The sequence below is a fragment of the Sciurus vulgaris genome, assembly GCF_902686455.1.
Source record: "Sciurus vulgaris genome assembly, chromosome: 3".
NCBI lineage: Eukaryota > Metazoa > Chordata > Mammalia > Rodentia > Sciuridae > Sciurus > Sciurus vulgaris.
In genome coordinates, this window is record NC_136463.1 from 132,292,110 (window position 1) to 132,312,742 (window position 20,633).

General features: G+C 36.9%; 1 protein-coding gene across 8 annotated transcripts in view; it reads right to left on the reverse strand.

Annotated features, from left to right (window-relative positions):
- CCDC141 (coiled-coil domain containing 141) overlaps nt 1-20,633 on the reverse strand; it is a 202,330-nt gene that overhangs the window by 38,009 nt on the left and 143,688 nt on the right. For all 8 annotated transcript variants that reach the window (XM_079134532.1, XM_079134531.1, XM_079134534.1 and 5 more), the window contains exons 9-15: nt 17,661-17,802; nt 15,848-15,967; nt 13,473-13,664; nt 8,660-8,839; nt 3,443-3,622; nt 2,782-2,907; nt 834-1,022 (exon numbers count right to left, since the gene is read on the reverse strand). In XM_079134532.1, coding sequence (XP_078990658.1) covers nt 834-1,022; nt 2,782-2,907; nt 3,443-3,622; nt 8,660-8,839; nt 13,473-13,664; nt 15,848-15,967; nt 17,661-17,802 — 1,129 coding nt within the window. The remainder of the gene's footprint in view (nt 1-833; nt 1,023-2,781; nt 2,908-3,442; nt 3,623-8,659; nt 8,840-13,472; nt 13,665-15,847; nt 15,968-17,660; nt 17,803-20,633) is intronic.

A 20,633-nucleotide genomic window follows, 5' to 3' on the forward strand; every position in this document is an offset into this window, starting at 1 on the left:
GCCTGAGTTTTGTAGATAGATTTTTAAGCCTATTTTCTATAACATATTATGCTAGGGTGTTGAAATGCTGCCAAGCCCACCCGTAATTATTAGTTATATGGCCAGATACATGTTACAGTGCTGCAAATCCAACTGGGTAACACTGAGAAGCTAACAGTCCGTTCTATGAAAGAGGGAAATGCCCTTTTGGTCCTTTTCTAAAACCATAGCAAGGTCTAGGCCCCGTAATCTGAGTAAACTCAGAGGCTATAGTAAAGGAATATCAATGCAACCTCCATTTCATGCTAATGAGGGCTAATAACTTCAATGTTCTTGTGAAGAAAGCAACCAAAAATTAATATTTACTGAGTACTCCATGATGTCAGGTACTCGAGATATACAAATATTGAACTTGGTTCCTGCCCTCAAATATTTTATCCTTGAGTTGGGAAACAATGCTGCTCTTAGTAAAATATAATATAATTAAGAATCAAGCTACTAAAAATGACAGATGTATGGAATAAAGAGAGCACTACAGATTTAGAAGAGAAATAGGGAGGTCACTCCAAGTAAGGTGAGATGTTAGAAGGAAGTACAGTTTTACATAACAGAGAGGAGAGACAAAGACTTGCCCTGGGAGGTGGCCTGAGAAGCAGGACTTGGAGGTAGAAATATGGGTGCTGTCTTTATGAACCAAAGATGAGGAACAGAAGGGAAGATGGGGCATCACGAGAGATAAATTAGGCGCCAGATTATGTTAACTGCAAATGCAAGCAATTTGACTGTGATTTGTGACACTATGATTAATTAATTCCATAGTGTAAAACCCAGAATCTTTTAGACATCTGTCTTACCTCCTCCCTGACTTGGTGGAACAGGACCACCTTGTGCAGGAGATTGTCATAATCCTGGATGTGCTCTGTCTGTTTCTGATGGAGGTTAATAAGGTCACTCAGTTGTTGAGACTTCTCTTTCACAGGGGCTCCTTTACCTCTTAATTCTTCCAACTCTCTCATAATATACTGAACCTCATCACGCAGTTGCTGAAAAATTGAAAGCAATACAAGAAATCCAGCTTTCAGAGAGTTTTTTTTTTTTTTTAACAACCAGCAATCTGATGATCTAAAAAATGAATCATTCTCTCATTTGTTAACAAATACTTCTTGTGTGCCTCCCCCTAATCCAGGCATCCTGCTTGTAGGATGCATTGTTTCATCTTTATCTTCTCAGAAATTTATAAACAATGAAGAAAAAAAAAACTTGTCAAGGCTAGGTGGTGAAATAGAAACCATGCATTCCTGTGACCCACCACATATTCCCCCCATCTGTTGAATAAATGTCTCTTAGATCTTTATGAAGCCCCACAAACAGCTCTGATATTTAATACAGACTAAAATTAAGTGGCATGGTAAGAACATCAAGAGAAGACAAGTGTACAAATATATCAGGGGAGTTACTTGTGCTCTCCAATAAAAGAATGATCAGAATGAGCCACCAGATGAACAGAAGAGTAGACATTCTGCTTCAAAGTGGCTGTCCTCTATCCACAAATAGCCACCACAGGCACAGGGGATAAACTGCCTTCCCCTCTACAGAGTACTGCTCAGGTATCCCTCATAGGAACCCAGATTCTTGTGTAGAACTCACAAGAGTTGATGACTTAAAGGGAATGCTACTATAATTTGGGGGGCAGATCTTATATCAAAGGTAAAAGTAATGCAAAATGATTTAGGTTAAAGAAATGATTTTCAGAAGACTGACTTAAATAGGGTCTTTAAGTTCAAATTAAGCAAGTGGACATCAAATACCTGCACATCACAGTGACAGGGCCAGATAAGCTCAGCAGTGATTCCTGATTTAGAAGAACTTAGACACAAACACAGGTAGGCAAAGGAAATGCTAGTGAGCATATAACGTGGGGCATCTCCAGGAACCTAACACATGTTAGTCACAGTTTCTGAGTGTTCTGATGAAAGAGTTTGCTGTGGTATGCATGCATAGTCAAGGCGGTTATATTTTATTTTATGTAAGTTTTGTCTTACAGGAAGCTTCATTCATCTGATCCTGAGATTCCTTAAAGCCAACACTTGTGATGGAGAGACAGAAACATATGCCTTAATACTACAGCCAAAAAGAAAACAGAAATCCAGGCCAAATGACAATGGTACTGGCAACCTCTCCAGGCAGTTGTGTTACATTTAGGAGCAGCAGGGCTTGGGGAGCAAGGCCTGTGTTCAGCAGTCAGGAGCCAGGAACATGACTCATGGTTTTCTCTCTCATATCCGGAGGGCTTTCTGTGGGTGAATGAAGAACATGGCAAAATTCCTGGGGCTGTAGTAGAAGCTGGGTGGTAGCGTGTGGGGACAGAGAAATCCCAGTGGAGATTTCAGAGACACAGGGCAGCAGACCTCTAGGTTAGAGGTTGCCCATCCTTGTTCTGAAGCATGTCAATTTAAAACACTGCCTAAGAAAATAGAGAGTGTGTGTGTGTGTGTGTGTGTGTGTGTGTGTGTGTAGTAAAAACATTCAACTTTTAATTAATAATGTAAGTTAAACTGATCTCTAATAAAAATGTATTTAGGACATTTTGTGGCCTAAATGTTTGTGGGTCATCAAATAGAGAAGCATGCAGGAAAACACTAAGAAAAATGTGTCTTTACAGTAGATTATTAGGCAAGCTGTGCTTTTGTTAAAAAAAAAAAAAAAAAGTTTACCAGATTGTAAAAATTAATTAGGTAAGCTTCAACCAAACAGAATAAAATGTTTCCCCAGTCACTCAAATTCATCAATCTACTTTTTCACCTGGAACTGAGGTTTCATTTCATTCCATTTTTTACGCAGATCTGAAATGGTCTGGAGGCTCCCTCCAAGGTCAAGTGCAGACACAGGCATGAGTACTTCCTGAAGAAGTTTTACATTGTGAGTTGTCTGAAATAAAATATTGGATAACCATAGGTGTGTTTTCTTGGACACCTGAGTAAATATCAATGGTCAGTCTAGAGTGCCTTTACACTTTTTAATTCACTGAAAACACACAACATCCATGGTTCTAAACCATGAAAAGTCCTTGTTTTCCCTTGCTATGTTTTGCCTTTCTTATGGTAGTGCATAACAACATTCGCCATCTTTACCACTTCTAAGTGTGCAATTTAGTGGCATAATACGTTCTGGGCAACCATCACCACCATCCATCTCCAGAACTTTTTCATCAACCCAAACAGAAACTCTGTACCCATTAAGCCACTCCCATTTCCTCTCCCTCCCCACAGGCCCTGGAAACTTCAAGGCTGCTTTCTGTCTCTGTGAATCTGACTATAGACACCTTGAATAAGTAGAAGCACATAATACCCTCTTTGCCTGGTTCCTTTCACTTACTGTATTGTTTTCAAGCCTTCATCATGTGTCAGCGTGCATTAGGATTTCCTTCCTTCCTAAGGCTTAGTGACACTTCGCATTCCCTTACCTTTCTGAGTTTCTCTTTGAACGCCATCCACTGCTGCTTCACAGACTTGCTTTCAGCGCCTTTAAGTTGCCAAGTCATCCGCAGGTGGCTAAGTTCTTCCCATCCAGCCTTCTGGTTTTCCAGAGTGTTCTCCATAATGTGCACTTTATTTTTCACATTTAATATTTCATTCTCCTTTGTCTGTTAAAGGAACAATCCACATAGCGACTTTTCTTTTCTCAAGAGTCACAACTTTTTTGCATGCTACTATTTTAGGATGCAAATACTTCCTCACAGTCAAAGCAAAGCACAGTTCTGCCATTGGGACAAGTCTGAATTCCTGCATGGAGGCAGTGAGGCTATCAGAACTCATATTCTATGCTTGCTCATCAGGTTCTGGATTCTTTAAGACTGAAAAGGTGTTTGAAGTCATTAGCATATGTCAGAATCTCAGCCTCAAGGAATGAGAGCAGACTGATTATTGAGGACTTCTGTTTGTTCCTTTAAACTATCATATTGTGTATATTATAATTATTTTACATTTCCCCCAATTCTCTCCATTTTGTGTGAACTGAAACGTGTATCTAAATGCATTCATGATTATCATGCAGCAGAAGTACACACTCTAAACTCTGAAATTTCACTTATCAACTTTCACATGTTCTGGCTGCCTGACTTGAAACCCTCCAAAGGTTTTAAACAGAGGAAATGCAGCTGGTGGCAAAAGGATAATAGGGTGAAGAGTAAGATCCTGTGCTTTATTACTGTATAAACAAAAAATTCAGAGGAACGTTTGTTTTGTAAAACAATTTTTTTTTTTGCTTCAATGGCCAGTTTTTCTCAATAAATTCTTAAATTTCTAATACATTCCTATAATCAAACTGACAGCAACTGTGTCATGAATATTTAAGAGTATTTTAAAGATAGGCCACTTTATCTTTAAATAATTTAAAATGATATACACAGTGACCTTTTACATTTTTAGATTATTTTAGACATTATGAAGTGACAATTAATTGCAAAACAATAACTACAGTTCTTAAATGAAATTTCCCCATGAATTTGGGGGTCTAGTAATAAAATGATCTATTCTATAATTATGATTAAGGAAATATAAATTATGAAAGATATTGGACAACTACAGTGGGAATAATTCTGTTTTTATATATGCTACAATAAAGTTAGGATATCCTTCACATATTATTAAGAAAATATTAAAATATATATACTGTAATTTAATATAAAATTTAATATAACCTGGAAATTACAGCATGTAAATGACAACTACAATTAGAGGATAAGATGGTCCGATCAAGGACTAAGAAAAGGAACAATAGTGAGCTTTGTTGATGAGCAGCCAGTAGGACCTAAGAAAGGTGATTTTGTATTTGGCAGACTTAGTGTTTTGGCCACTCAGGAAGATTAAATAATTTGCCTGCAGTCTAGCTAGTAAACACAGTGCTCATTTTACTTCTGTGTAGGGCATGGAAAATTTTGTCATAATCCAGCCTAAGTAGGCCACTAAATTATCCATTTTCCATTTATATTCATGCACAACAAATGATCTTCTGATGTCTTGCTTTCCAGAACCTTAGTAACAGGAAGGCTGGTCTCAGTAGCATTCTTGGTATTCACTACTATAAATTAATAAATTGGCACTTTCATTTGTCGAAATTCTGGCCTAAATCAATTTCTCTGATCTTTATAATTTTTAGATGAACTAAAATTTTTTTCAATTTCAAGCTTGAAAACATCAGCCACGGCAATGTAACCAGCAGCAGAACACGCAGTACACATGCCAGCTGTCCTTTCTCTCAAAAGCCAAATGGTCACCACATTTCAACAATGTTTATTTGAAAGCCTAATGGTCCAATAGATACGAAGGAAAAAGAATGGGTGTTAACTGCTCTCCCAAAGATGTCATATCTCACAACATCACTACATCAGTAATGTTAACACTATGTGGACATTTTTGTCTATCAATTAAGTAGAACTTATTTATCATATAACAATAGAAAAGACAGAGTTAAAGTGACTGAATTTGTGATTTCAAGATAAAAACTGAAGATGTAATAGTAAAATGCACACTGTTTGGGGGAAACCTTAAGTGGGAATTTGAATGTCATAACAATCTAGGTTTATTTAGATATAGATACAAAATATTATTTGGATTGGGTTCTTACTGCAGATTCTGTAAAAAATGAAATGAATGTACAATCTTAACTTTTCTAAATAAATAATGAAGGACTTCTGTTTCTGCGTAGGTTGCAGTAAACAATGGTAGAGGGGTGTTTCTGCTTAGAGCAATAAGAAAAGCTGGATAAAAGGCAAAAAGCACCTAAGTGAAGAACAGAGCTCCACAGCAACAAGACCTGAGACTCCAGCGGGAAGACCTGGAGGAGTGAGCTCACCTGGCCTCACTTGTCCCGGGGTAGTTCCCTACTCTGTGCAGGAGGTAGATGATCAAAGCTATCCTGGAATAAAAGAACCAGCAAGGAGGGCTTCAAGCACATAGATAATCTTCTTAAGGACCTTGACAAAATATTGGAGCCATACAGACCAGTGGATTTTATTACCTAGGGAAGAAACCTCTGGAAAGCATAGTGGAGTTTTTCAGCTGTCACCCAGAATCAAAAATGGAGTTTGGGACCTGCCCCAGGCAGAGACCTCAGAAAGCACCACCTTCAGTAGAAAACCCTAATACCCTAAGGTGAAAGAGGAGATTGAGCCCTGCAGGATAGCATCACAGACAACCCCAGGCTTCTGATTTACTTAGTTATCTCCCACTCACACCCAGCTTGAGAGAGAGAGGGGCACATTCTAGAAGATAACACCAACAAGAGCCCCTCCAGCTGTTTACACATCATGCCTGGTATTTGAAAAATATTCATAGCCCTGCCAAAAGACAAGACTGCCTGACTGGAAACCAAGAGAAAAAGTAGACAATTGAAATGAGTCAAGTTGCAGATGATGGACTTTATCTGACATACTTTAAAAGCCCTGTGATTAATATGGTTCAATAAAGCATGGAAAAATAAAAAGAGGGTAAGAAAGAGAATTTCACCAACAAGTAAATCTCATTTTAAAATGAACCAGCTGGAAATTCTAGAACTGAAAAATAAAATTCACGAAATGAATTTAGTAAAGGATAGATACAAAAGGTGTTTGCAAATATTTGAATTCCTTTCTAAGTGCAGATTAGAAACATACCAAGAGACGAAAGACTATGTACTGAACTAAGAACCAGGTAAAAATGCAGAAGACTAGACATAATGTTCTAAATGTTCCAAATGAAAAATAACTTGATTTTTTTTGCAATGTGTGTAACATAAGAACATGGGCCAATTGCTTAGCAAGTTTTTTTTTTTTTTTTTTTCCTGATGCTTAAAGATAGCATAAGATAAATTAGAACTATATAATGCATGTAATATTTCCACATACAGTTATAATAATGGTCTTCAAACCACAAAAGTTGAAACAGAGAAAATAAAGAGATGATTTTAGGTCAAAGTAGATCAGTGTAATTAAAACCTAATTTGTCCAGATAAAGTCAGGCTCCAGATTGAGATTATTCATATCTTAAGATACCAATAAAATTACAAATGTCAGTAATCTTTGAAAATCTACAGAAACTTGAAGGTTCAGAAAATTAGAGAAAGGAAAATGCCTCCATTTTTAAAAAAAGGAGAAAGGATAGATTACACATTTTTTAGATTGATAAATTTCACATTGAAAACTAGTGCAATAAATTCATCACTTATCAAGCACTTAGTGAGCATTTTTGAAAACTCGCCTTGATCCTTAGGATCAGCCTCATTTGTGTCAAATGATTTCTATGTAGTTTACAGAGTAGGCCTTCTTTTGAGCAGTTACTTTGAGAAAAGTTTCTCATTATAAAAAGATTATGAAGTAGTGATTGAATTAAAGTACAATTAGGAACATTCATGATTGTTTAAAAAACTGGTTTATCAATAGATTGTTTCATGAATGGGGATGTCAATCTGCCTTTAGACATTTTACTAAAGCAGTAATTACAGCCATAAAAGGCTTAATTGTCAAATCTACAGAATAAATCACAGGAGAGATAGCAAATATAGGCCCAAATTAGTTTAAGAAGATGGAATCATGGGTGAAGACCAAATGAAATAAAATAAGAACAAATATATAAGCCCTGCACGAAAAAGACAAATAGCTGACATAAACATATACAGGAGAGATCTGGCTTGGCTACAGTTGCAAAAAATGTTATGAGAGTTTTACTCTATTACAAGTTTAATACAAAAACAGAAGTAAAATTATTGGTAAAATGTTAGCATCATATTAGGTCTTGTTAATAAAGAATAAGGGTACAGTTTACCATGCTCTGTGCTACAATTGTACTTTACTTCTTGATCACACTTAATAATTTTTAAAATGGCCTAAAATTCTGGGAAGAATAATTGGAGAAAGAACTAAGTTCACAAAATATTTGTATGTGTTTAACTGCAGAAAAGGCTCATATTAGACACAACAACTATTTTCAGTGTTGGAAGAATATTCTTATATAAGAGAAATTAAATATGAATACCTTTTAACCATGTTTAGTTACAGAGATCTAAGACAGGAACACAGATTTATTTAACATTTTAAAAAAATCAATGTTTTCTAATGGCTGGCATTTTCTAACAATGAAATGAACAGTTTCCTTAGGAAGATATGTGAGGTACTTAAGGAGAGAATTAACCATCTTTTTAAAAAAGAATTCTATAGGGACCTTCATATGGGTCATAGTTGGATAAAAGGATCCTAGGATATTTTGAAGATATGCTCAGGGAAACTAAAGGGTAAGGGGATATTTCTAAATGCAATGGAGCTTCACTATGAAAAGATCTGCTAAAGTAAGAAATTCTTCAAAATGAAGATTCATCATAAAAGTTGTCTGTAGCCAACGGACATTTTGTAAGGACCTGGTTGTGTGCTTTCTACCAAACTCAGAACTTTGGGGTGGACTTCTGACTCTATATAATAACAATGTTGCAATTAAATTATAGTCATCTTTTTTCTCAATAGTTAAAAGAGCCTCTTGTTACAAATTAACAAAAGCTCTAAGCATAGAAATGTTGGGCTTCAGAACTGGTCTAGGTTGAATGAATTTCCTAAGCCAGCACAGCTGATTAACAGGTGAACTTTTGAATTTATGATTTTGACTTTGATGAGTAATCCTTGCTGAAGATGTGATTCCTTTAATGTCATTCTCACCATTTTTATTAAATTAAGGAAGTCAAGCCCTAGGTCTTGGGTTAAAAAACTCTTTTTCATAAATAGCTGCCACTGCTTCTCAATGGAGTCAGACCAATGCTTGATTTTCACATCCTCCTCCTCCTTCCAAGGGATTTGAGTTTGATAAAATTCCTTCAGGCTCTGAAACTGCTCTTCTACCTAAAAGGGAAAAGATAAATTATCATATATCATTCTGTTTTAAGAACACTTTAAAATAAAAAAGAACACTGGATCCAACTAAAACCCAGGTAAAATTTAAATTGAAACTATACTTTTGGAATTCTTTAAGTAATTACTGAATAGTATCAACTTACCAAAAGGACAAGAAATTTATTTAGATTGTTGACATACAGAATCACTGGGTAGCAAATTGGGTGGACAATTTATTACCCAGAAGAACTATTTATTGTAGCCAAATTATGTACTACATATTAATGCATTTTTTGCAATTTAGGACAAATTGTGTCAAAGACCTGGTGTTTCTGTTTCAAGCTGTTTTATAATTCAGAGGAAAAACACACATATGGAATCAGGGGCTACAAATCAGAAAGAATTGTAAATCATTGAAAGATTATTAGTAATTAGTATATCACCATTGACTTATTTTTTTGTACTTTGGTACCAGGGATTGAACTCAGGAGTGCTTAACCACTGAGTCACATCCCCAGCCCATGTTTTTTGTTTGTTTGTTTGTTTGTTTGTTTTGTTTTTTGTTTTTTTGAGACAGGGTTTTACTAAGTTGCTTAGGGCCTCACTAAGTTGCTGAGGCCAGCTTTGAACCTGTGATACTCCTGCCTCAGCCTCCCAAGAGGCTGGGTTACAGGTGTGCATCACCGAGTCTGGCTTCATCATTGACTTCTAGTCAGTGGTAAACCAGAATAAAAGTGCACAAATCATTACTCATTTTCTGAATGGGTATTAACATTAAAGTACCTTCATGAGATAATCTTATTGATATGTTACTTTGTCTCCCTAGAATTATATTTTCTCATTTTCTAGTCAATGTAAGCAGTACTAGACTATTTTAAATTACTCTCCTTGCACTGAGTGTGAATAAAATCAAATGTGTAACTATAGATTAACAAGTAACTGGATGATGTAGAAATAGTAGAAATTATTTGACATAAATTTGTATGCATTTTGAATACTTAATTAAAAGACAAAACTCAAAGAGCTTATAACTACCAAAAGCAATCTAAACAGAGTAAGAAATGCCGTGCAATAAGTCACCACATTTTCAAAAGTTTTTTTAAAAAAAACTTATTCTTAATTTGAATGAACTTTATAGGAGAGTCTGCAGATAGCTTTCAGAAACAGACGCTCTCTTCTAGTTCCATGTGCCACTTATTCATGTCTCTGTTCTGCTGATACTTGTGCCCTCAGCTCAGGGTTTTCTTCTCCTATTTATCCTTCATGAGCCAGTTAAAATGCCATCTCCTCCATGGAGCCCTCTGAGATTTCCTAGTAGAAATTAATCATTTCTCTTCCTGGGTCCCCAAAGATAGTTTTGGAAGAAAGAGACCAATAAGCAAACCACAACTTGAAGATGGGTGTACACATGATGTTATGGGCACATTCAGGAGAGATCACCACCTATGTACAGAGTAAGTGGAGAAGAACTTCCCAAAGGACATGGTGCTTGATCTGGGTCTTGAAGAACTGTCTGGGGTGAGAGGGAGTAGAAAGGGGTCCCAGGTGGAAGGAATAGGAGGCATCAAGGATCCAGTTGGGAAGCACTGACTGGTTCAGAGAATGGTAAATGATGTTAACCTGGCTAAAGTTCAAGTTATCCAAGTTCAGAGACAGGAAAAGAGGCTGAAAGGATAATTGTGCTGGAACAAAGCTAACTAGCAAGATTCCACTTGTTTTCTACTATAGCCACCATGACTATGGCACATTCTCATTTGTCTGAAACAACTGATAGCTACCCCAATAATTCAAAATTGGCATGGCAATCACCTGGCTTCCAGAGGGTCAATTGCTATGGGCTACGTGTCAAGATGATGGGTAGCTGGTTATGTGAAATTCTCAAAACAAACTTTGATTCATCCTCTTTTATCAACTACTCAAAAAAGGTTTGCGTGTAAATGAGAACAAAGACATCATAGGGATTCACTTAAATTTGTACTAGTTGATTTTTAAGTTAATTAATGATAAACTTTATGATTTCATCCATTTTGGTAAAAAAAACTATTGGCAATTTGCTTCACTAATTACATGTGAAAAATTACTTGAATTTCAAGATGATGAGGAATGTGGAAGAGGAGGAACTCACAGATCTTTCAGGTTCTCTGAACAGATAGACACAGGATAGCATGGACTTTGAAAAGGGAAAAACGACAGAGAGATTGGTGATTAAACTTCAGTTTTGATGTTTACCAGATGTTTGCTATTAATACCTAATTTTTAGAGCCTTGATTTTCCTCACTTGTAAAATGATGATAATGGTAAGTAACTAAAACATAGCAGTGTAAGGATTAAATAAAATCAGGAGTGAAAAACACAGGGCCTGATACAAAATAAGTGCTCACTGGGACTGGAAAAGACACTGAAGCCAGGATTGTCCAAACATGTACACCAGGGCTCTTGCTGGAAGAGTTGGGATGTCCTAAAACTAGAGTGCTGTAATATTTGCACAACTCTCTACATATACTAGAAATCATTTCACTACAATATTGTGCATTTTATGCTATAAAGTATATTCAAAAAATGTTGTTAAAAAGAAATCAAAAGAGGTGAAAGTGGGTAGCTAGGTTAAAAATTTCAACAGGACAAAGCCTGAAAGTATACCATGTCATTTGTCCACTAGTAGGGTAACCTATAAGAACATTTTTCAATGGAGTGAAGAGATGGCAAATGGACAGGGTTGAAAAGGGAAACTGATCTGCAATGGGATGAGGACTAGGGAGGAAGAGCAAAAGTTTACATGTGAAGGAAAGTAAAATGATAGAGAGCCAAGGAGAGGACATGACTATTTAGATACAACTATAGACCACAGGAAGCATTGGAAAGAGGCAAAATTGAAAAACTAAAGGATGGTTGCTGGAGCTACTTCCAAAAGATTTAAGACAATGAATTAATATGTCAATAAGCTTGGAAGTAGAAGGAGGTCAAGTGGTTTCCCTCACTTGTAAAATGATGATAATGGTAAGTAACAAAAACATAGCAGCAGCCTCATTTTTTTTCCAGAGTATATGATGTGTAAAGATAATGACTGAGATTCAGGGACGGGAACTGGGATAAGATGCTTGAGGACCACTACTGAGTGGGAACCAACTAGGGAGCATATGGGAGATCCAGCTGAGGCAGAGACCCATAAATCGGTAACAGTGCCAATTAGCATGATAGTATGATTTTCTGTAGGAGCATCTGGAAGCTTGGAAAGAGAAGCTGAGTAAACAGAACATTGGACTGATTTAGTATTGGGAGTTGGCAGGGTTAGTCTGGGTGGAAGGCAGGGAGTTGAGGGGATGAATAGTGGAATAGAAATGAGTAACCATGACCTAGTAGGGCAAAGAAGGGAAAGTCAGAGGGGTGGGGGAGGAATAGACCAGAAGCACTGACAGGATTAGAAGGATGAAAGGCTCTGCCAAGTAGGAAAAATAACATAGTATAAGCAGAGAACCTGAGGGATATAGGTTCTTTTGTGAAAGAGGTATCTGCAAAGCTGAGGCTCTAGCCCTAGACAGGCTCCTGGTCCCCAAGGCCAGAGTGGGCTATGAAAGTGGGTGCTTAACATGAAGCCAAGTAGGAACTTTTTTTGGCAATGAAGATTTCACAAGAAAGCATTTCATTGTAGCTTCTCTTCCATTTTGAGTCCTGAACAAAAAATGTTCATCAACTGGATAATCCTATCAGTCATAATATCTCTTCAAACCATTAGAGTCCAGGGCCAAGAACCAAAAGGAAGTAAAAAATGATCAACAGTTAAGGGAAGATGTGGAAAAGGACAGCATGGGCACCTGATATTTCTAGGGACTGGATGTGGGCTTCCTCCACAGTGGTAAGAATTCAGATCAGACAGAGTAGACCTGCAGGATGGTGGGGAAGGGTGTGGAAGTGAGGGTGAACAGGAGGGTGGAGGTAAGAAAAAGGAAATTGAGCATGAACATAACTTTGGATGGCTTTACCCCTAAGAGAACCTTGCTGATTCTGGCTCCCACGAAACCAGCACCTGTGTTTCTGAACATGAGCGTGATCTGCATTGGCATGGGGTGTACTGGGGCCAGGGCTAAATGAGGAGGACCCAACACCTTTCTATTACCAATGCCATCTTCACGAAACTGACCTTTGAGTGATGAAATCCTAATGCACTAGAGGGAATGTTAGAGATATACGGTACATCCTTGTCAAAGTAAAGCCTCAGAAGAAGCTCAGAGAAGTAACTTATTAAAAGGCATCCAATGACACAGGCAAGTGATTGAACCAATGGCCTGTAATTTCCAATTCCAAATATTTTAAATGAACCACAGTAACTGCTTAGTATTCAGGATTCCATGATTTAGAAAATGACTGTTTTCAAATAATTTTATGTTTAGAACATGGTAAATACGCGTAGGACATGTAAATAATGTTGCAACACTATTTGTACATCTACATATTTTTAAAAATGAAACAACTTTCTCTTCAAGCCTTTGTATGGTGTCTTGAAGAATAAAGGGTCTGTAAGTGAGTGCATTCACTGGGTAGAAGATATGGAACTGCCTGCCAGGGCAGAGTGTTTATCCCAACAGAAAGCAGGAAGAAAGGCAGAGGTCACCTTGCTAAAGAAGGTCAACACATCCTACTGTACCTCCTCTGATGACTTTATAAATGCCACATAGGTTTGCAGGACTTTTGACCTGGAAGTGATGCTCTGGCCAAGTATGTTTAATTCTTCTTCTAGCCATTGAGCTTTAAAAGAAAGAGATGCTACTTCATCAGGTTCAAATTCATTTTTCTCCAACATGACTTTTGCAGCTGCTTCCAATGCATGTGATGCTTCCTGTGAAAGTAAAGTACAAGAGGTCAGAAGTCGACAGGGGAATCATGAACATTCTCATTTCATTAGCCTTCTGCACATCCATCTATTACGATTACTAATTGAACTTGTCCTGAGAATTTACTCAACAAAAGAAAGGCACAACTTTCAAAGTTCTGAAAAGAGAAAAAAGGCACTTAAAATGGAAGCCATCTCAAGTCGCTCCCTGGCTCTATCAGCTATCCTTCTCATTTAGAGTATTCTATTTTCTTGTATCATAAATAGCAGAAAGGTTGCTTGATATAAGGTTTGTGAAACACAATGGCAGGAAAGTTTTAAGTAATTTAAATAAAATAATTTTCCATAAGAATTGCTTCATGAAATTTAACAACGGCTCCAGCAAATTCATAAACTAATTTTATTATATGAGATGACAAATTTTTCAAAACTTGTTCACTCACTTTTAATTTACAAAAATGGCATATAAATTATGTAGTCTTATCACATCTTATATAGAAGTGTTCTTAAACACAGGTAATGGAAATGTATATATCAGACCCAAACAACCCAAAGAATCAGTGAATTTCACTTGCTTAGAGAGGCTCCCCTCTTTCTTCTGCATGTGATTTCTGGCTGGTAGACTCTAACCATAGATTAAATAAACGAGTAAGTATTGCAGGCACTACATATAGTCATTTGCTACATAGCAACATTTCAATGATGGATTGCATACATGAGAGACAGTGGTCCCTTTAGATTATAATGGAACTGAAAACTTCCCAATGCCCAGTGATACCCTAGCCATTCTGCATAATGGCACAACACAGTTCTCATGAATCTGTGATGATGCTACCAATTGTATGAAAGCAAAGCACATATAATTATGTACAGTACGCAATACTTGATAATAAATTATTGTCATTTATTTATTTACTAATTATACTATACTTTTTATTACTTGAGAGTGAACTCTACTTATGTTAAAAAAAAAATAGTTACTATAAAACAGTATGCCTGGTTACACTGGCAGCAGCCTCTCACATCTCGTGTTTACCACATCTCTTGATTGCTCCAAGAAACCACATCAAGCAATTGACCTATTCCATCTAGGTCTGTGTAGTATACTTTATGATTTTCACACAACAAAATCATCCAATAGTGCATTTCTCAATACCTCCATCATTAAGGGATGCATGATTGTACAATTGCCACAGAAAGAGCCATGTAAATTTTCATGTGAGAACAAGCTAAGAATCAAGACACAATGGGAAAGAAAAGCTTCACTCTCATTTGCAGCAAGAAGGCGTTGCTTCCCTGCCTGTGTTTAATATGCTTCCCAGGTGCTCCACTGAATGAAGGTAATTTTAATTTACAAGCCCTGCTTCATGGTAGCACTCTGGGAAGAAGAGGAGCATGGGATTTCTCCTCATGAAATCTCCTCACTGCTTCTAAAGATTTTGAAACATTAGCATACAAGTGATATTTTAAGCCTTAAATAATAAACACAAAGTACTCCATTTAAAGACATTGGTGTGTCTGAGTTTTGGGTGGGGGCTAACTGTGAAGAGAGCTCTTCTGCTGAAAACTGGAGTACCAGGGCTCTTGCTGAGGACCTAGTTGAGTTAGACTTGACTCATGTTCCCAAGCCCTGCTGGAGCAGGCAGGGACTTCAGTGAAGGTTTGGAGCTGCTGGTAGGAATCACTGAACCCAAGTCCTATATGAAAGCATAGGAGGGCCCTAGAGAAGGTGCCAAGGTTGGGATGGGTCATTTCTGCCTGCATGCTGAGGGCCATTGCCTCCTGGAATCTTGCAATAATGCACACTACTGTGGTAATTTTCTTTTGTGACATGCTCTAGCAAAAAATCATAAAAAATCATAGAGAAATGGTCTCTCTACCTCCTCTGGAACCCCAAAAAGGAGTTGCTAACACATTTCAGAAAAGGAAAAAAAAAAAAGCCAAATGACTGTTTAATACTAGGCTATAATACTAAGTTTCAGTGAGCTTAAGTGCTCTAATAAATGCACATATAAATATAAATAATTTGGACACACAAAACAGTAGGAGTTTTCAAGTCATTATTTGCTACTTACTAATCTAGAAATGTAGCCCTTAAGGGAGCTAGAATTAAGTTTTAGAGCTATGGAACAGTTTAAAAATCATATTTACAAAATCAGAGCCATAATAATAATTCTTATTTTATTTACCTTAGCTTGCATATCTAGTTCCAGATATTTATTTAAAATCTTCTCAGATTCAGAAAGACTGGAACCAATATCCATTGCCTTGGAAACAACTGGAATGAAGTTCTGAATTGACATATCCACCTTTAGAAATAAAGAATATGTTATAGTCATAGTAATAGATATATGCATATATGGATGCACATATATAAAGAAAATAAATATTGCTGTATATATTCCTATTATACTTTAAAATATATGTTTTAATCTAAAAGAGTTTCAAAATACTTCAGCACTTCATGTGTTAATAATGTTCCTCCTCACATGAAGTAACACTAGTGACCCACCAACAGAGGGTATATGTTTAAAGATGATTCTTTTATTAAGAGCAATGAAATATCATCAATCATTCACATCCTCTCAGATCTTACTGTCTACATTAACTACAAAGGATGATAGTACACTTGCAAATGCATCAGCAGAGTTGAATTTATGTTAGTTGAATGGGACCAATTTACAGGCACATTTTGAAGTAGAATCTAGAGCACAAGCATTAGATGACCCTATGGACTGCAGCATTTAGGACTGAAGGGTTCTGGGGGGCACCAACCCCTGCACATGTTATAGTTAAACTCAGGGACATATGTAAGTCATTCAGTTGATGAACTTGGAGAATTGTGACTTGATCTTTGGTACACGTGAATCGATGGACAAAGAGACCCTTCAAGGGGTCCATTCCATTCAAGTTACTTCCTTCATTCTCTTGCTCTTTCTCGAGCCCATATACCCCACAGTCAAACTGGCTGTGAATTGGCAGTAAGACTAGTAGTCAACAGCTGTTTGAATTCCACTGTTTTCCTCCACCACCAAATTAGCTTGCATCTCAAGCTGTAGGGAATGAAGCACCACAGCTGCTCCCATATTTAGACTCTCCCTAGACCCAGGAATCAGAACAAGTCTCAAATTCCCAAGTTTCTGGATAGATAAAGAAGGAAAGGAAATTTAAACAGAAACATTGTTATTTAATGTTCTCTTTTGCAAACCCTACTAACTCTACTCATTTAAGTTCAAGATTGCAAGTCCATTGTATTAAATGAAAACATCACTGAAAATCTGAGACCCAGCCTCTGCAGCAAGGTTCATTAGCATTCGTATAACTGGGAATAGTCATTGCTATCTGTTCCAACCCACAGAGAAGTGATTTTTTAAATTTAGTCAATATGTGGGTTCTTGTCCTTATTCCCCTTTGAAAATAGGAAACAAAATGTTTCTATAACAAGCCACAGTATTCACTCTATATAGAGAATTTTTCCATTTTTTTTTTTTTTTTTAATGTAGAATGACTATATCTCCCACAATGGTCTGGATGAACAAAGCATGATGATGATAATTTATTCCCAGAAACACCTACAACCATTATTTCTAGTGTCCATCCATCTATCCAAGTATTCATCTGTCTGTAGCCCTCATGTTATATTGTGCCATGCTAGCAGAAATATGTGCATATTGGAACTACATGCAGACCCAGGTAAATAAAGGACCTTATTCCAATGTGTATGTTGTTCAGTTAACACAGAACTGTGCAAGGTGAGGACTACTTTGTGTATATACAATCAGGCCTGAGGTGGTAGATTGTATTAGATACCTGTTTTCGTATGTTATGATGATTTATGAGCAATAGTGAGTTATAAGCGTTTGGTCAACTGTAGGCCCTCATGTGAAACATGACAGAAACTGAAGGAGACACACCTGTAACCCCTGCCATGTCCACGTATTGCAGTCACAATACCATCTACAATCCCCAATTTAGAAATTTGAGTTTCATTTCATGAATTACCTTCCTTAGATGACTCTCCACAGAGGCTGTTAATTGCTGCTTCTTAAGAGCAAGTTCCTTGTGTGCTGAGCACTGTTGGGTCAGCTGGTCCACCCGTCTCTGAATGTGTCCCATCATCTCATGGACACCAGTCACCCGAGAGCTGAACCAAGCAAGTCAGTTGTTAGTTCACTCAACCCCCAACACAGAAGTCCCAGGAACAGGGAACATTTGAAAACAGATCTGCTTCTTCACATTGGGTAGAAGTTAGCGAAAGTTATCTGCTTTAGAATAATATAAGTAGTTATATGGTTGTGGCAGAGGGAAAACCAAATCATGTTCCTTTGTTTTAAGTCAGTCAGTCCTAAGGGAAAAGATGAGTTATGGATTTTTGCAACAGGTCTTGTCTTCTTTTGGAAGGTTTATTTTTAAATATTTCTCTAATATGGCAAAAAGCACAGTATATTTGACAAGAGTGTTCCTGAGGGTATTATTTAAAAGTTTCATTATCTAAAGATGCCTTTTTTTTAATCTGTTTTTTTTTTTTTAGGTATACATGACAGTAGAGTGTATTTTGACATATTATACATACATGGAGTATAACTTATTCTAATTAGGTAAAGATGCTCTTTGAACAAAAATGTGGATCAGTCATTTAACAAAGCATTTACTAATCCAATAGGGTAAAATGTTTATATAACAGTAAGGTCTTTGTTCTCAATGATTCTGAATGTTCATGGATGAAAACTAAGTTATCACCAACAATTAGGTATCGAGTACACTTGTTCATAAAAAAGAAACTCACCCTCACTTATTTTATTTTCTGGCCTTGTGAAACAAAGAAAAGCCTCACAAGAGCTCATAAAATGAATATGCCTTTGAAACAATGAATGAACTTGGAATTAGACTCCAGTTGCTCTAATCTAAAGACATCTTAACAGGTTTCCAAACCAGTTCCAAGTTGGGCACACCAACAAGGCAAGACAAAGGAAGAACATTGTGGATGGAATGAGCACTTGTAAATCATTGTCCCTATCCCTAAGACAGGACCTGGCCTCTATTTTAGAAGTTGAAGTCTTTAATTCTCATCAGTCATTTCCTTCAAACACTAATAAAGATTAACATGATGACTTTTAAATTTAATTATCCAGAGTTAAAAAAAGATCTTGGAATGAGGTACAAATTTCAGTAATTTTACCTCAAATAATTAATTTATGGCTCTGTAAAAATGAATTTAATTAGTAATGAAATGAGGGCAAGATCCAAAATGACTAAGAGGTGAAAGTAATCTCACTGGAATGACAAAGAGGCTGCTACAAAGGAGGGACACACTCAGATGTGTCCTGTGGGTACTACAGGGGCCCAAGACATGTGTAATTGGGGGAAATATGGAGTCACTCTGATAAGTTTTATTCCTGGCACATAATGTTCCACAGACATCACAATTAGACCAATTAGTTTTGCATTTGAATACTCAGAGACAGAGACAGGTATAACCAAGTCATTAGGAGAACTTTAGAAGTAAGTTTGTTTGTTTATTTATTTATTTATTTATTTATTTATATAGATACCAGGGATTGAACCCAGGGGTACTTTAACCACTGAGTCACATCCCCCAGCCCTTTTAAAAAAATATTTCACTTAGAGATGGGTTCTCACTAAGTTGCTTAGGACTTCATTAATTTGCTGAGTCTGCCTTTGAACTTGTGATCCTCCTGCCTCAGCCACCTGAGCTGCTGGGATTACAGGTGTGTGCTACCATGTCCAGCAGAAGTAATTTTTAATGTTAGTTATATCCGTGAATTCTGTAGAAGCAGTAATACTAATTGTATTTTGACCAGGATTTAGACTGAGATGCTATATGCGAAAAGGGCACTTAAAAGTCCAACTATCCTATACTCTACAGGTTCCAAGTTTTCTGTGAACATGGAAATCTGGAATAAGAAAGATAAAGTTAATAAGTGGCACTGTGAACAGAAAGTACAAAGGACAAAGCTTATGAAAGGAAACTGGCAAGCATGTAGCAAGAAAAGATAGCTTAGAAATGGCAGAAAATGCCATTGCTAAAATGAAAGGAATTTGGAAATGATTAGCAAAATTCAGAAAGACACAGTAGGACTGAAAAAGAATTGCATCAACCAAGATGAAAGATGCTATGCCCACCTCTGGGTTGCCTAATGTGGTCCCACCCAGAATGCACCTTGCATCCATTGCAGACGGGGGCTATCTTATTAAACAGATTTAGCATGGGGGCATGTGGAACCCCAAGGAGGTAGCATGGAGTTAACTACAATTTTCGAATAGGTTGCTCCCTGTGGGAAACCAGTTCTCAGTAACCAGGTTCAGCCAAACCCCTTGGTTTCTGTTCACATCACTTCTTTGTACTATTTGGCCATCTCTGAAGAATACAGTTGGTAGCCAGTTTTGGGGCTTATTCAGGTACCAAAGCTCAGGCCCACTCTCTGACTCTAACCCAAACTTCTTTAGTATCCCCAATCCCTCTGGAATTCCCCTCTTTAGTCCCTATTTTGCATTTCAATCATGGTGCTCTACGCTCACACTAAATCCAGCCTTCTCTTTGGCCATTCAAATCTACAATGAGCTTCCTCTCTTCTAAAATCATGTCACCCAATTGTAGAGTACATGGCAAATACGGAATTGTGATTCTGAAAGATTCACATGTAATTTTAAAAACAACTGCTGCTTAATAAATTCTTGTAACAAACATGTCACTTCAAAAGGTGTCAATAACTCCAAAATTTTAGCCAAAGAAATTGAAGCTTCAGGGGTGAGATAATTTGCCTTAGAGACACACAACTAGTAAATAGGAAAGACCTGACTTAAACTCAGATTTCTTTAATACCCGAATATATACACATAATATATTTGATTTTGGGGATTAATGAATAATTTAAAATCTTAATTTCAAAAAATTTTAGGAAATTCAGATGATATGGGTTTTGTTTTTACTATAAGATACTGTAACAATAACTA